Source organism: Rhinopithecus roxellana, chromosome 11, assembly GCF_007565055.1.
Source record: "Rhinopithecus roxellana isolate Shanxi Qingling chromosome 11, ASM756505v1, whole genome shotgun sequence".
Classification (NCBI taxonomy): Eukaryota; Metazoa; Chordata; class Mammalia; order Primates; family Cercopithecidae; genus Rhinopithecus; species Rhinopithecus roxellana.
In genome coordinates this window covers 95,418,578-95,436,797 of record NC_044559.1, presented here as the reverse complement: position 1 = coordinate 95,436,797, position 18,220 = coordinate 95,418,578, and the positions used below count along the sequence as shown (strand labels likewise).

At 43.4% G+C, this 18,220-nt stretch overlaps 1 protein-coding gene across 1 annotated transcript in view; it reads right to left on the bottom strand.

Annotated features, from left to right (window-relative positions):
• Positions 1-18,220, bottom strand: part of LOC104657280 (supervillin) — a 97,727-nt gene that overhangs the window by 54,419 nt on the left and 25,088 nt on the right. The window contains 4 exon segments of the mRNA XM_030940165.1: positions 103-164; positions 727-761; positions 1,797-1,967; positions 5,626-5,706. Of these exon segments, the coding sequence (XP_030796025.1) occupies positions 103-164; positions 727-761; positions 1,797-1,967; positions 5,626-5,706 (349 nt within the window).

The following is an 18,220-nucleotide window of genomic DNA, read 5'->3' as shown; positions in this document are numbered from 1 at the left end:
AACTCCTGGCCTCAAGCAATCCTCCTGCCTTGGCCTCCCAAGTAGCTGGGATTACTGCACCAGGGGTCATGATCTCTATTCAAGCATGTTAGTATAGCTTACCCTGAAAAGCAATCTCTTGGGGGTGATGCTCAGCTTGGCTCATTCATCCACCTTTTCTTCATCTGTAAAAAGTCACATATTAAAAAATGGACATCATTAGAAAAGGTAAGTTTGATCTCCAAAAAGTCTTTCAGGGCTGACCTGGAAATCTTTGAGTATAATAATTGGTGGTAATTTCCCCTTGCAGGGAGCCCATTCTTTCTGCTCAGTGAAAAGGTACTAATTTCCCTTGCAATTCAACCCAGCCAAACCAAAGCAAACTCTCTCCAGGGATTTCTACTCTAACATTTGTCTGATCGAGATTTCATGAATATATTTTATGGAGGCATTTTCTTACATTTTTAAATAGTAGCAGCAGCAAAACAAGAAGAACCTGCTCCTTTGGTTTGAATTAGTTGTTTTTATACTGGTCACTGTATGATTCTCTAACTGCGCTCAAAAAGAAGGGAAACATCGTCCGAAAATTCAACTAGGTTTTATTATATTCACAAAACGAAACCCTGCAGCAAAGGGAGACAAGATGCTCCATCATCTTATTCTCTCAAAAAGCCAAAAACCTTATTATTAAATCCAGTCTAGATGAGACAATAAAGACAAATGAAAAACAGGGAAACAGGTACTTGCCATCGATAGTTGGCATTTCTGAATGCGAAGTGCACCTAGGAAAGACATTAGCAAATAATAATAATACGTTAGCAGATGGGAGCAGAAGATCGAGACAAAACATCATACTGAAAGTAAAAATAAAAATGCAGTTAAATTCTTCTAAGAAATAACTTGGCCGGGCATGGCGGCTCATGCCTGTAATCCCAGCACTTTGGGCGGCCGAGGCCGGCAGATCACGAGGTCAGGAGATCCAGACCATCCTGGCTAACACGGTGAAACCCCATCTGTACTAAAAATATGAAAAAAAAAAAATTAGCTGGGCGTGGTGGCGGGCACCTGTAGTCCCAGCTACTTGGGAGGCTGAGGCAGGAGAGTGGCGTGAACCCGGGAGGTGGAGCTTGCTGTGAGCCTAGATCGCGCCACTGCGCTCCAGCCTGGGCTACAGATGGGGACTCTGTCTCAAAAAAAAAAAAAAAAAAAAAAAAAAAGAAAAGAAATAACCTCCTGGTAGCAATTCTAGTTGTGTAAACACGCATACAGTTGTGAAGCGACACTGGAGCGTGTGTGCACACAATCCCAGCCAAGTACACACCCTGTGGAGAGAGACCAGGCACAAGAACAACTTATTAAACACCACTGATGACAATTTTCTGGACAAATCTTACCATTTCTATGCAATAGTATACGACACTTTAGTATAAAACTCAAATACAACAAGTAGATGGACATTTATAAAACCAATATAAAATTCATCAGTTATTTTCACTGTAAAATCTGGTGAATATGCAATCTGGAATCTAATTGAACAAGGGGGTAAAAAACATTAAAACCATTAAATGAAGAAAAATAATGTTTCTTCTTATCTGAATGCAATGTAAAATTGTGTATGTATCATAATACCACCGTAAAGGCTGACATTCTTTAAAAAGACTTTTAAATAAGTCAAATAAATAATGCTTATAGATTAGATGGAAGAATTATGGAATTGCCAGCATTCTATATAAATAGCACCAAGGCCATCAGTGTGGTAAAATTCCCGTGTCATTGGCATGTTCCTGGACCAGGAAACCGCACATACGCGTGCCTACCTATCTGATTCCTTTCGTTCTGCTGAAGTTATAGGTTGGGTTCTAAATCTCTTGGAAGTTTTTCTACTTTTACCAGGAGAAAAATAGCGTCTTGGTTTCCGGGACCCTCTCTCCCGTTCCACACCGGTGGGCAAGCCAGGTCCTTCGGCCAACCTCTCCACCCGTGATTTGCTTTTAGAATCAAAGGGCAGAGAGTATAAGGAAGGCAAACGAAAACAGAGAAAGAGGACAGCAAAGGATTATGCATCTCTGTGGGGCCAGGCACAGGCACCGCCAAACCCCTCTTCATGCCTCTACCATGCAGGTAAGGAAGGAGAAATGCCAGAGACCCAATCCACTAGTTCCCCATTAGTAGGCAGAAGCAGAGTGGTAGCTTTTGAGTCATTTTCTGCATAGTTGCCCTGCACACACTTGTGAGCTAAGGCCAATATGATTCAATGCAGAACACAACACAGGTCGAGGAGTGAATCATTCTACCAGGGACCTGCAAGTGACACAGCTGGAGGACGTGTGAAGCATCACCTAAAGTTGATGGTCCTCCTTCTCCTCCTTTTCTTCCTCCTCCTCTTTCTTCTGCTGCTGCTTTTGACTTGCAGATATGGAGAACTGGGCTATCCCTTCTGTTGGGAGGTTTGGGGACATTCTGGGTGGCTGATTCTACCCAGCTGCACTCAGATGCATTTTCTGAGGTTTCTGTCATCACCAGCTTGGCCGTGTGACCGGTATCCGCGGGTTGGACATAGCCACGGATTGGCTGTCGTGCAGAGCCTGTTGCCTTGCTGGGGACCCTATCAAAGGCCGAGTGCTCGGACTGAAATGACAGGTAAGGGACTGGTGCTGGCTGGTGTCTCTTCTGAGTTACCGACTCTGAGGCGAGTTCAGGGCTGTTTCGAGCACTTTCCTCTTTCATCAATTTTTCTCTAAGTCTTTAAGAAAGAAAAAGGATTTAAGTTGCAAAGTGCAGTAACAGCCTCACAGGAGGAAAGCATGCGTGATCACAGATTACCAGTGAACGGAAACTGACCTCAAGAGAGAAAATAACTTGTGAAAAACCATTTTGGTGTCTAATGTTAGAAACCAACTATTTGTCAGATGATTCTGAGTTGAGTTTCCAATTTGCATATGTATGCCCGGGAGGTGCAAAACTAACTCTAACCCCTGTAAAAGCTGACAGGGGTCAGATGCTATCCTGGGGGAGAACGGGTCTCTTCTGACCAAATAAATACCCAGAAGCCACAGGAAAATGCATTAATATACACCACCAGTATGCATTAGGGCACAATGAGGCTGGTCCCTTGAATCAGGAAGTTTTCCTCACGCACAGGCCCGGAACACGGACTGTGGGGGAAGGTTCCTGGCATACAGACACCTAATGACCAAACGCGGTAATTTCACTGTTGCCTGAAAATGTAAGGGAGTTTGTGATTATTTACGCTTTTTATTGAGCCCAAGGTACAATAATCGCCTCTCTCTCTCTCTCTATTTTTTTTTTTTTTTTTTTTTGATATGGAGTTTTGCTCTTGTTGCCCAGACTGGAGTGCAATGGTGTGATCTTGGCTCACCGCAACCTCCGCCTCCTGGGTTCAAGCGATTCTCCCGCCTCAGCCTCCCAAGCAGCTGGGATTACAGGCATGTGCCACCACGCCCAGCTAATTTTGTATTTTCTTTAGTAGAGATGGGGTTGCTCCATGTTGCCCAGGCTGATCTCAAACTCCCGACCTCAGGTGATCTGCCCCCCCCCTTGGCCCCCCAAAGTGCTGGGATTACAGGCATGAGCCACCGCACCTGGCCATAATCGCCTCTCTTTTAAAGCACTCAACTAGACATTCACAAGCCTTTTCATGCCATGCAGAGTACATTCATTCATTCAAAAGGCAAGTGGCCAGTTTGGGCATCATTATGAATAATTCTAGCATCAAAAGAATGTTAGAGAAAAGATATTTGCTGAAAGAATTAGTGAAGTGAGTATTTCCCACCACCATCCCCCACTCCCAGGGACTGCTGTTATTCTTAGTTAAAAACAAATCCAAAAAGAGAGGTCAGGCGCTGTGGCTCACACATGTAATCCCAGCTTTTGGGAGGTCGGGCAGCCAGGCAGGAGGATCACTTGAGCCCAGGCATTTGAGACCAGTTTGGGTAGCATAGTGAGATCTTGTCACCACAAAAGTAAAAAAAAAAAAAAAAAAAAAAAAAAACAAAAAAAAACAAAAAAAAAAAATTAGCTATGTGCAGTGGCATGTGCCTGTTGTCCCAGCTACTTGGGATGCTGAGGCAGGAGGCCCACTGGAATCCAGAAGTTTGAGGCTGCAGTGAGCTATGACTGTACCACTGCACTCCAGCCTGGGCAATAGAGAGAGAGACTCTGTCCCTAACAAACAAAAATAAAATAAAAAAATAAAGAGAGATTGCTCTAGTTGCTTCTAGAGTTATTCAAACATCTGAGAGCAAAACTGGCATCCTTTTCAAAAGCTACAGGACCTTTTTCCATTACTGCAAAACAAAGAAAACAAGAGCTCTGACTGTGGGAAAGGAAGAGGCCTCTGCTCAGATCCCGGCTCAGTCAGATTGGGCTGGGTGGTGCTGGGCAACTCACCTGCCCTTAGTCAGCCTCAGTTGCTTCACCTTTTAAATGGAAATAATAGTGACATAGTGTAATGTGACATTTGCAAAGCACATGGCTTAGTGCTTAGCAAAGAGTAAACATTTAATAGTGTTATCTAGTTCTTATTTTTGCTTTTTGAAGTACCATATAGTGGGAAAGGAGATATAATTCCAACTACTTGAGAATGGAAAACTGATTAAGGCTCAGCTTTGAAAAGTAAAGAGGGCTTTTGGAGTGGGAAAAGGGATTTCTTGCGGGGAGAGGAATGTAGACACTTTACCTAAGCTTAGTTGGCAAAAGTAATTATTTATGATGCACACTGTATGAAAAAGAATAGTTTATTTAATGACAAGTACACCCTGCTAAATTTGATAAAAACTCGTATTTTTTTTTTAACATAAGAAGCAGGGCATCTATCTATATATGCGTCATTAAAGGACAATCCAGACACACACACACATAGGTGGTGACCATGAACAACTCAGGAAAAGAAAACATTCTGAGTTGTTATTTTTCCCAGAGATGAGCCCATGTTGGAGGTTTTCATACTTAAAACGTTTGTTAATCAAAAGGAGACTGAAGCGCGGCTCCAGTTCTCCTGTGGAATCAAAGACAATCTGCATGTTGTCCTCAGCCGAGAACAAAGTGACTGTCACAAACTCTGTGTGGGGAGCTTTGTCCTTCCATGACTTACTCATTTTGACTCCTTCCCCCTCTCCCTGCCCCCAGTCTTAAAAATGAAATGATAGAGGCTTTTGTTTGCTTTTAAAACCACATGCCCTAAATTTAACTGTTGAAAATTCATGAGGAGATATGAAAGCAAGGAGGCTGGAAGGGCGCGGAGCAGTGGGGAGTTGAGCAGACGGGACGCGGGCTGGTGAGTCCAGCTCAGGAAAGCAGCCCAGGGCCTGGCTGGGTGCTCACTACTGCCCCTCACTGGCCAGTCCTATGTGAGTTGGTGAGAAGGGAAAAGCAAGAGGTGAAGTAAAAGGTTTGTCAATCAAGAAAGCGGGAAAAAGAGGAGGAAGGAGAGATACTACCAGCATGGATTAGGGCAAGTGGAGGAGAAAAGCAATGATTTGAAAGTAACTTCCACATGATTTTCAAGTGCACCGGTATTAAAAAGGGGAAGAGGAGAGTGGGTGTTAGCTGATGTGTGGAACCGCAGGTCAGGCGGGAAGAAGCAACACTCATGCATGCACACCCCAGAGGCCGGCGTGCGGGTACCTGGACGGCCAGGTGATAAGTGAAGGTGTGTCCCCTTCGGAATCTTTCTGGAGAAACCACTCATGTTTGGGTTTCCCTGTACTATCGTGTACAAAATAGAAAACAACAACAACAAAAAAACCCAGCTAATCTCTATTAAAATGTCAACATACACGCAGATTTTACTATAACTTAAAATCTAAAGGCTGATTTTTACTAAAAGTAATCCTCAGCCAGGAGCGGGGGCTCACGCCTGTAATTCCAACACTTTGGGAGGCCGAGGCGGGTGGATCACGAGGTCAGAAGATTGAGACCATCCTGGCTAACACGGTGAAACCCCGTCTCTACTAAAAATACAAAAAATTAGCCGGGTGTGGTGGGGGGCACCTGTAGTCCCAGCCACTCGGGAGGCTGAGGCAGGAGAATGGCGTGAACCCGGGAGGCGGAGCTTGCAGTGAGCCGAGATGGCGCCACTGCACTCCAGCCTGGGTGACAGAGCAAGACTCCGTCTCAAAAAAAAAAAAAAAAAAAAAAAAAAAAAAGAGGCCACGGCGGGTGGATCACAAGGTCAGGAGATCAAGACCATCCTGGTTAACACGGTGAAACCCCGTCTCTACTAAAAATACAAAAATTAGCCAGGCATGGGTGGGTGAGGGGGGGCCTGTAGTCTCAGCTACTCAGGAGGCTGAGGCAGGGGAATCGCTTCAACCAAGGAGGCGGAGGTTACAGTGAGATCGAGCCACTGCACTCCAGCCTGGTGACAGAGTGAGACTCCATCTCGAAAAAGAAAAAAAAAAGAATAATCCCCACTCGTAAGTGGGAGTTAAACATGGATTACATATGGCCACAAAGAGGGAACAACAGACAAGAAGGCCCACCTGACGGAAGAGCGAGGAAGGAGGGTGAAGATCAAAACACTACCTGCAGGGTGCTGTGCTTAATACCTGGGTGATGAAATATTTCATACCCTAAACCCTGGTGACATGCACTTTACCTATATATCAAACCTGCACATGTACCCCGAACCTAAAGCAAAACTTAAAAAAAAAAAATTATGCTATTAAATAAAAGAATAACCCTGGCTTTTGAAAATGTACAAGTACATTTTGCCATAGAGTTTATATTCGCTTCATGGAATATCCAGGACATGTGACTCGACTCACTACTAAAAGCAAGAGGTGGAAATAAATGTATCTAAGGCCACTAAATCATGTGTTTTCCCAAGTAATTTTAAATGATTATAAAGGAGTCTGTTATAGTCACACTCTGCCCAAAAATACCAGGATATTCTCTTGTAAGTAGTTGACCAAAAATAAAAGGCAACTTAATTTCCCTAAGTTTCATTGAGGCAGATTGGTAAATAACCTAATATAAAAATAGTATCCATGTAAAACAATACATTTCAAATAAAGAAAATAATAAAAGTAAATTCTAAAAAATTCAATGAGATTATATTTTAGTTGCTTTATACACTTGCCTTTTATAATTATCACTGAGTAATGCAACCAACACAAGAGTTACAAGTACTAATTTGGGTTTGTTCTACTGATGTTTATTGAGCGCCTACTACGTGCAAGTAATAAGCTAAGGAAGGACAAAGGCGAATCAGAAATCAACCCAGCCATTAAAAACCTTATGCCACAGGTAGTCAAGGTAATATACAATCCATACATTCATTTCTTGACACACAATTGAGTATGACACCATGTGGAATGTGACCGAGTAATTACGCCAGACTGAAGGTATTTTAGAGAAACATCATGGGTAAGGACAACGTTGTTTTAACAACGTGGAACAAGTCACAGGAGGAACACTCAGATTACTGCCCTGTCTCTTCTTAAAATTTAGAAAAAAAAAAAAAGGAAATTCTACAGGCTAGTTACAATGTTTTACCAACTCAAAATCTTAAGATCCTATCGGCAAGAGTTTTTAAATACCAGGCTGGAAACACATTCCAGCTCAAAGCAATTTCTAAAAGAAAATAACAGTTATAATCAACTTAATTTTCTAAAATCATTTTGGTTTGAGTTTTGGTTGGAGGGGACAGGCAGGTATCGGGAACCGCTATTGTACATCTTGCTGTAACCACTGGCCTCTTTCTCAGTCTGGGCTTGGACTGATCTGTTTCTCCAGTAAGATCCTCCGGCCTTGCTACTCCTAAAACTATCACCCCACCTCCCAATTCTCTGCATCACATCAATTTTGCCCACAGCAAATAAAAAGTGAAGCTGTGTCTAGAGCCATTTCATTTCCAACTACAAAGGGTCCAATTTCTCAACTTTTATTTGATGGGAAGAGTTTGGCACATCACCCGCAGCCAGGAACGAAGGCAGCGCAACTCAGTCCAGCGTGCAGAGGGGAAGAGGGGCCAGCAGATGCCTGCTGTTGGAAATGACATCAAGTTCCTATAACGAATCTGCTGCCTTCACAGGGTTATGTTTAGGCTGAACGCTTACCGTATAATAGAGGGCTTTGTAAACGAAGTGCAATACAACTTTTTGAACATGACCTTCACTGGCAAGAATAAAACTTGGTCAGCATCACCATCAAACTCCATCAGGGGCTTGTGGAAGCATGTTGGGTCAGTATTTATAAAATGGAAATCCCACACAGACACAGGGGACTTGCTGGGCTCCACTTACTTGTTACACCTGAGATATGGAACCAGCCAAAAACCAAAGGATTACCGCCAGGGTGGAGAATACTCAAAGTCTGAGTATATAGACAGTCTCCGACTTACAATGTAAGATTTATTGACTTTTAGATGTTGTGGAAGCGATAGGGATTCAGGAGCGCTTGTGCTTAGAATTGTGAATTCTGTTCTTTTCCTGGGCTGGTGGTGTGTGGTGTGATGCTCCCCTGCGATGCTGGGCAGAGGCAGTGAGCTGCCGCTCCCAGATTGCCACCAGCCACACAACCGTGAGGGGAATGACCCATCCCCACAGTGTGCTGCGTGACCAGATGACTTTGTCCAAATTCAAGCTAATGTGAGTGGTCTGAGCATATCTGAGGTAGGTTGGGTGTATTAAATGCATTTTTTGACTTAATGTTTCCTTTGTTTTTCTGACTTGCAATATTTTCAAATTATGATGGATTTATTGGGATGCAACTCTGTCATAAGATGAGGAACATCTGTAAAATAAATACAACTGTATGTAGTAAGAAACAAACAGGCTAGGTGTGGTAGCTCATGCCTCCTGTAATCCCAACCCTTTCGAAGGCTGAGGCAGGAGGATCTTTTGAAGCCAGGAGTTTGAGCCAGACTGGGCAACATAGCGAGACCCCATCTCTATAAAAAATTTAAAAATTTGTCAAGCGTGGTGGCACATGTCTGTAGAACTAGCCACTCAGGGGGCTGAGGTGGGAATATTGCTTGACCCCAGGAGTTTGAGGTTGCTGTGAGCTAGGATTGTATCACTGCACTCCAGCCTGGGTGATAGAGTGAGACTCTGTATCTAAAACATAATAAATAAATAAGAAATAAACAAATGTATGTGAAGGCATCATTCCTAGAACATCATTCCTAGAACAAGCAAGCCTTTTAAAATGCTTGCTTCTTATCTTCTTCCTTCTTCATAGTCAACACAGCACAGAAAGTTTACAAATTTCTCTTTTTGTGCTTTGAAGACATAATGCTCATGGAGACTCAATTCAGAAGTCATGCGATTTTAAGCAGGGTGAGTCCAGCCTCACCAGGAGGGCCTGAGTTTGTCTTTAGTACATGTAAAGCGGAGTGGTCTAGGAAAGCATTTCTCCAAGTAAGTCTTTCAGGATCCTTGAGGTTGGCTCCCGCATGTATTTGAGTGAGGTTATCTGCCATCCGAAACGGAAAGGAGAGAGGGATGAGGGGAGGCCTAAATCAGACACTGATGGTACACAGGCTGTCCTGGGCGCTGCGAGCCATGATCTCGCAGAATGCGGCCACTTCTGAGTCGTGCAGCAGGGTCGATACTTCGTCACCCCCCTCTTCTGTCCCTTACCTCCCCCATCAGCATTCTTAGCTGAGTTCTCCTCCCCACCCCCATGATACAGAGCCCCAGGGTGCTCTTGACATTTCAACTTGGATATCTAATAGACGTCTTAAATTTACATGTCCAGAAAATGAACTCTCAACTTCCCTCTGTTCCAACTTGTTCTGGAGTCTTCCCTATGGCAAATCCCTGCTGTGAGTTGCCTTGGCCAAAAAATGGAGACTCATCTTTGATCCCTCTATTTCTTTCAAACCCCACCCCTACCTCATCACCCCTACCTCATCAGCAAGTTCTCCCGGTTACCTTCAAAATATAACCTCTTTCCACCACCTGTGCTGCTGCATCATTCTAGTTCAAGCCACCATCGTCTCTCACCTATGTCACCAAGATGACTCCCTCATTATTCTACCTGTTTTCATCCTGGTCCCCTAAAGTCTATCTTCCACTTAGCAGCCAGCGTAATGCTTTGAAATGTAAGGCAGATGGATCATTCCTCTTGTTGAAACCCTCCTTTGGCTCCACATATCAAGTAGCACCAAACCCAAAGTCCTTGCGGTGGCTCTGAGGCCCTCCCCGATCTGTGGTCTCACTAACATCATCCCTACCGCCCGTTCCGTTACAGCCCTCTCTCCTCACTAGGATGTGACAGCCTCTGGAGAGAGAGACTTTGTTCACATTCATCTCCTCGGCACTCAGAGCTATGTGTGGCGAACAGCAGGTCTCACATGCTCTTGGAATGGACGAACTGGTCAATGACAATCTCCACAGCAACTCTATGAGGTCTTCTCATCCCCATTTTATAGATGCAGATGGTGAGGTGCAAGGGAAAAGGGCATTAACTGCCCATGATCACACAGCTGGTAACAAAAGGATGGGGTTTGGACCCAGTGCAACGAGACCTCCCAGCCTGCACTTTCCAGCCTTCCAGAGCAACAAGCTTCCACATTCTGGAAAATGGCTGCTCCCTTGGCTTGAATGGATAAGAATGAGGTTGGGATGCCAGTGTTCATGGACTCTAAGGTTAAGCAAGGAAGACACCAAGAACTTCCTGGTCACAGCCACAACCCTGACCGGATGTGGATCTCTCGCTAGTGCCAGTTCCACCGTCAGCACAGTTACCCGATTACCTATGAATTCTGCAGAACCCAATTACCTTCTTCCTTTGTTTCTCCAATGAACAACATAAAAATCAATAGAGTCAGGCAGTGGAAGTTTGTGGACTGAGCTTTCCACCTCAGAGCAGCACAGCCTGATCATAATACTGAGGGGTTGGCAAAGCGATGCCCAACTCAGATTTTAAAATATAACATCCATCAAAGTACGAAATTTACTTCTGGGGCCCAGAAGGCATTGTTTTAGAGAGACAGTAAAATAGTAGGTGAGAATTTAAAAGCATGAATAAAAAAAGAGATCACATCTGAAGAATGGTATTTTTCTTTTTATTCTTCTTTTTCATTTATTTTCATCTTGTGTGCTATTATTTTATGAAGTATTCCTTCATAAAATATTATGCTTATTTTTGATAAATAATTAAGGTCTGGTTAAGAAATTAACAGTGGGAGATTTGCTTTATACAACATAATGAGTAGAACACAGGATACTATGAGGCTACAGCAGTCTTTGCCCACAGAGTCAAGAATCAATTCTGGTGGACAGAGGCACACTGTCCTGTCCTGTCCTGACTGGGATAACGGTTATACATTTACCCAAACTCACCAACCTGCATCTTTAAAATCTGTGCTTTTGATGTAAATTGTATCTCATCTTAAAAATATGTTGGCCAGGCATGGTGGCTCATGCCTGTAATCCTGGCACTTTGGGAGGCCAAAGTGGGCGGATCACTTGAGGTCAGGAGTTTGAGACCAGACTGGCCAACATGGTGGAACCCCATCTCTACCAACAAATACAAAAATTAGCTGGGCGTGGTAGTGTTGGCCAGTAGTCCCCCCTACTTACGAGGCTGAGGCAGGAGAATCGATTGATCCTGGGAGGTGGAGGTGGCAACGAGCTGAGATCACACCACTGCACTCTGGCCTGGGCAACAGAGTTAGACCCTGTTACAAAATAAATAAATAAATAAATAAATAATCAAAATATGTCATAATTGGGTTACAGAGTAAGGACTTCTTTAGTAATGAAAATGTAGCATTTTTGGGGGCAGAAGCAGGATAAACATGTGAGATAACCAATTTCTTCCAGTCTCCCTTTGAGCTCATCTCAGTGCTGAAGGCCCGAAATCTGTAAGCGCAGCCCAGAAAGGAGGGAGAGAGGAGGTATGTGCAGACAGCACAACTGTCAGAAAATTCTGGAATCTGAGGAAGGTGCGAGGCTGGATTGGCATGCCCTCATCTTCTGATTTGAGCCACCACTCCTAGAACAAGGTAAATAGGGACTTGACAGCTTTCATCATGAGACTAGACTAGAATCAGCCTTTCAGGGCTGTGGACTCAGTTCACGATGCTCCACAAGTGGCCAATGATTTTCTGCTCACTTATCACGATTCGCATTTACTGTTTAATAATATTTATGAGCAGCCTGACTCAGACCACATACAAGAACCCCAATCCCAGACAAAGTAGAAAGAGCCTTGTCATATAAACAAGTGCTGCTCACAGTGTGTTCCACCGACTGGTGTCCCTGCTCCATGATTAGATAAAAGGCTCACACCAGAAGGGAAATTAACATCACTAAGCCTGCTGTGTAGTTCAGCTGACATTTTCTTCACAGCGTGACTTTCTCAATGAAGGAAACTGTACATAATTTACATTCAGGTGCAAGTGTCTCATAGGTTTTTTGCAGATTGTTTGCAGATTGGCTATTTCAAACAGCACTGCGATAGTTTGGTGACACTTTAAGCAAACAGAAAACAGCAGAACATTCATTCAAAAATTATTTGCTAGGTCTCTCGGTATTATTGGATATGGCCAGTTGCAGTGAAGGAGATATGAAAATGACTAAGGCAAGGTATCTAACCTTCTCTTAAGGCTTTTATTCAAGTAATGCTATCACTGCAATCATCCTTATCAGACTTACAGATGGGCTTAATAGCAAATTCACAGTGCCGTGTCTGGAGGAATCCTGATAAAATTACTAAAATCCTTTCTGGGTTTGACAGCCATAATCTAGGGTGCTTGGTGTTTGTTTTTTGTTTTAATTTTTAATTTCTGTGGTTACATAGTAAGTGTATGTATTTATGGGATACCCGAGTTTTTTTGTTTTTTGTTTTTTATTTTTTTGAGACGGAGTCTGGCTCTGTTACCCAGGCTGGAGTGCAGTGGCATGATCTCAGCTCACTGCAAGCTCCGTCTCCTGGCTTCATGCCATTCTCCTGCCTCAGCCGCCCGAGCAGCTGGGACTACAGGTGCCCACCACCACACCTGGCTAATTTTTCTATTTTTAGTGGAGATGGATTTTCACCATGTTAGCCAGGATGGTCTTGATCTCCTGACCTTGTGATCTGCCCGCCTCGGCCTCCCAAAGTGCTGGGATTACAAGCGTGAGCCACCGTGCCCAGCCGGTACCTGAGATGTTTTGATACGGGCATGCAATGCGTAATAATCACCTCGTGGAGAATGGGGTATCCATCCCCTATTCTTCGTGTCACAAACAATTGAATTCTACTTTTAGTTATTTTTAAATGCACAGTTATTACACTATTGTTGCCCTGTTGCGTTATCACCAAGCAGGTCTTATTCAGTCTTCTATTTTTGTACCCATTAGGTGCTGGGCATTTGAATATCCTTCCTATGACATAGGGTAACTGTGAAGTGGCATCTGTGGGACTCCTCATTTGGCTCATGACCTCTTTCTCCTCTTTTCCCTTCCAGTACAATCATCAGCAACCCAGAAGCCAAACTGATAAGATCAGGGCTCCCTATGCCAAGCTGAGCCAAGCTCCAGCTCTGATGTTTCTGGGAAACTCATAGTCTGATGATGGCAGCAGACTGGTGTAGAGTCCAAACACCATAGAAAGTGGAAGTGACTCCACAAATGATTCCAGTTTCTATTAAGACAGAGAGAAGTTACAAAACAAACAAAACAAAAACAAACAAAAAAATAACCTGGAAAGGTCAGGAAAGCAGGGCAGATGGGAAGGTGGACTCTTCTCTGGACACATTTGTCAGTGCCTCTATTACAAAGAGATACCCAGATGTAATCTGACCACTGCAGGACGCAGGGAGACCATTGCCTACCTGTGTTATTGGCAACTCACTTTCATTAATGTCCCCCAAGATTGGAGTAATCACTTTGGCAGTCATATAAAGAACTTGCTGTCAACTAAAACCCCTAGGTCTGTTTCCCATGAACTGCTGTTAATCAAGTTTCCCCAGTCTTGAACTTGTGCACTGATTTTTTTCCCCTCCAAATACAGGACTTTATTAAATTTCATCTTGTTAGTTTCTAACCATCGTTCCAGGTACATGTGCTCTCCTGCCTACATGCTCCTGTTCTCTATCTCTTTCTTCCTCTCCTTCTTACCTCTCTTTGCCCTCCATCTCTCTCCTCTCTCCTCTCTCTTTTAGTCGTCAAACTTACTTACAATTCCTCCTCCAGAAATCTGATCACCCTACCATCAATATCTCCCAGACTATCTAAAAAAATGCCAAATAGGGCCATGTTAATGACAAAGCCACAACTGGAACCAGAGACCTCATTATCTCAGGCCTGGGCAACTGCAACCACCACTTCATGGACCTCCCTGATGGGAATCAATTATCCTTCAGAGCAATCCTCCACACTCCTTTGGAGCAATATTTCCAAATTCATGATCAATTGTGCTTGCTTTAAAATCCTTCAGGCACTTCCCACTGTCCACACAGAAAAGGGCAAATGCCTGGTCATGTCATCTGAGGTGCTCCGTGATTGTCCCCACCTGGCTCTCCACTTCCTCCCATATTCCTCCTTCCAGGTCTGTGTTGGACGTCTGTGCCTTCCTGCCTGGGGCAGCCTCCCTTCCACATCTAGCAAACACACCATATCTTTAAGGACTTGGTTCAATTAAGACCACTTCCCCAAGGGGGAATAATTAATACCCCATCCTCGGTACTCCCATGTCACACAAACTTGACCTGGAGAATCATGTTTGCCCCACTGTGTGGTAGTTATTTCTCATACTCAAAACAAAATGGATATGCCCAGCTAGGAGCAGAGTGCCTGGCACACAGGAGGCTCAACATAATTTTCTTGAGTGATTAGCTAAACTACCTGGGAGCTGAAGTTAACCCACGAATCAACAGCGATGAGATATGGATACATGGAAGGATGCCCAATGAGTTTGAATCGTCCTAGACTACAAGTTTTCATTTTCTTTTTGAGAAGGCTTTAAGTGCCTTATGCAAATCCATAAGTATGGACGTCTCTACATGTATGTTTCTATAATGCCCTAATCTTCTTTCCTAAAATATCTAACCTCAAAGGGGAAAAACCAGCAAACTCTTCTTCCCCAATGATGAAAAATAGCGTTGACATAAACGGAGAGTGGTGTGCAGTAGAAAGAGCTCTGAGAGGTGCAGAGAACTTGAATGAATGGACGAATTATGGTCTCAGTTTTGTCAAAGAAGCTCTATGGTCTCGATCAAGTTACTTTTTAAATCTTTAGTTTTTCCCATGTATAAATGGGTTTTTTAACTAAACAATCTCCAGGGTTACTGCTGTTTCTGAGAGTCTAAGATTCTTTATGTCAGTGCTATTTTTCATCATTGTCGAACAGGGAGTTTGCTGGTTTTGTCCTTTGAACAGTTCAGGTGTGGTGGCTCACACCTGTAATCTCAGCACTTTGAGAGGTCCAGGTGGGCCGATGATTTGAGGTCAGGAGTTTGAGACTACCCTGGCCAACATGGCCAAAACCCGCCTCTATGAAAAATAAGAACATTAGCCTGGTGTGGTGGTGGGTGTCTGTAATTCTAGCTACTCGGGGAGGCTGAGGCAGGAGAATCACTTGAAACTAGGAGGTGGAGGATGTAATGAGCCGAGATCACGCCATTGCACTCTAGCCTGGGCGACAGAGTGAGGACTCCATCTCGAACAAACAAACAAAAGTTAGAGAGTTTAGGAAAAAAGAACAGGGGCCCTGTAGAAACACTTTATATGGATTTACATAAGGTACTTAAAAAGCCTTTATGTACGCATAAAGAAACAGATAATTTATTTTGTGGAATCTTGGGGTGAGCCAACCCTTCACAGGGCAGAGGTCACCTACAAGGGGAGAGGCTTATAGGGTTACGGGGGACCAGAACAAGGAAGTGGTGATTTCAGGTGTATCAGAACTGTTTTGATGCAGCAACTGGCGGGCAGAGAATTATATTACCAGGAAATAATAACTCACTCCAAGTTTTCATAAAGGCCAGGGGTTGCGCTTGCGTTGTATCCCTAAGTATATAATAGTATATAATGATCAGCTTTAACTCCCTACAACTCCCAAGGGTCTACAGACTAAAAAGTGCTTCCTGTTACCAAAGTGAAGTCAAATCCAGCACAGTCAAATTAGTTTCACCATGTGGGTGTCCAGCTCTAATTATATACCAGCTTCTAATTATAAAATGTTAAGAATGGCTATTAACTTCTGAGTCTCATTAAAATTAACAGTTAATTTGCTAAAAGTTGCTTGTTTGGAAAAACTGCTAATGACTGTTCTGCAGATACGCACAGGTATAATATCTGCAAGGACACAGTCTCAAGGACAAAATTTTGCACTTAAAATCTCACACACCTTTGAGTTTTTAGCTAGTGTACATAGTAGCTAGGGTTGGGGGAGATATATTTATATTTAATTCAATGAATAGGAATTGTCTGCCAGGAGCAGTAGCTCATGCTTGTAGTCCCAACCCTTTGGGAGGCCGAGGCAGGTGAATCACTTGAACCCAAGAGTTCGAGACCAGTCTGGGCAACATGGCTAAACCCCATCTCTACCAAAAAGTACAAAAATTAGCCGGGCATGGTGACATGTGCCTGTAGTCCCAACTACTCAGGAGGCTGAGGCAGGAGGAATGCTTGAACCCAGGAAATCAAGGCTGCAGTGAGACTGTGCCACTGCACTCCAGCCTGGACAACAGAGTGAGACTTTCTCTTACCAAAAAAAGGAAAAAAGAAAGAAAGAAAGAAAGAAAGAAAGAAAGAAAGAAAGAAAGAAAGAAAGAAAGAAAGAAAGAAAGAAAGAAAGAAAGAAAGAAAGAAAGAAAGAAAGAAAGAAAGAAAGAAAAAGAAAATTGTCACTTGCCAACAAGAACAGAATAAAATGAAAAAAAAAAAAAAAGGAAATGACTTACCCATCTATTTTAACAGCTGGGATTCTAGAGTATGGCAGGGAGCACAGGTGTTTGGGGGTACAGGGACTGAAAGGTGAAGCCAATTCCATTCCAGTAATAGAACAAGCTGTTAGGAGGACCTAGAGGTCTGTTCTTTACAGAGTGGCTCCCGAGATGTGGGTTTCTCCATAATGCGCTGTCCTGAATCCCGCAGCCCGTGTCAGAAAACCTGCCTGCTAGTGGACACGGGAGCGTGGAAGGTCAAGCACGATGCTCTCCTGCAGACACTTCTCTCAGTGCATGGAAGCAGAACACTGAGCCAAGAGAGCTTGAGGCTCTGGAGTCAGTTTTTAGACTAAAACCTCTCATCGGGAGATGAGCAAATGCAATCAGAAACAAACTCCAAGTGCCTAGCACAAGCCCCTTCCTTTCTTAGTGGCTCAGTCTGCACCATGTCAAGGTGTTGCAGAAGCTGCATTCCAGAGGGTGCCCTGATCTATTTCCTGAGCGGATCTGCAGCTCTCTGGCGTCCATGGCAGCCCTGCCCAGACCATCATCCACCAGTGGCAACTCTCCCAGGGGTCCAGCATCAGCCTCAGCTCTACATGAAACCTCCATATCATGTTCTGACCACTAAGGGTAAAATTTGCTAAGGAGAAAGGAGTGGTGAGGGGCTGCAGTACAGTAATGACAAACAAAACTAACAAACGAGGGTTTTCTAGAGTGGATCACCACTAGAAAATGAGGTCTGCCTTCCATTTCACTCTCTTTGCCAGTCACATAGTTCCCAGAGAATAGAGCGTGATAGCTGGATGCTCAGCAAACACAGCAGCAGGACTCGAGACAGTGAATTTCTCCACTCATAAAAGTAACAGACAGTGCATTTCCTTTATATAGATACATAAGATGCATAAAGTAACAAATTCAACAAGAGCTTTGGATTCAGAATTTCCAGTAGTAGCAGAAGCTCAGATGTTTAAAAATTTAAATAATCTGTAGGACTCAAATCCCTTTGAATTTTATTCTAAAATTCACAGCGGTGGAATTAGCAAAGAATGGTTCCTATCAGTAACACTACCTCTCCTGCAAATATTACGAAATTCCAAGTTTACAGGTTTGGAAGGGTTGGAGAGGTGGGGCTGGAAGTATCTTATTATTCTCTACTTCACCTATTTCGTTACTATGTGTATTCTTAGTTTTCTTCAGAACAATGTATTCATCTGAATTCCTGGGCATCTAACAGGATTTCTGAGCTAAAGATCCTGTAATATCAACTAATCAATTAACTAATTTAAAAAAAACTTCTTTATCATATACACTGAATACTAAAGAATTGTAAAATAAATTTATTACTCAGGTAAATATTGTCCTAAAGACTGTCATTTAGCCTGTAATGTTTAA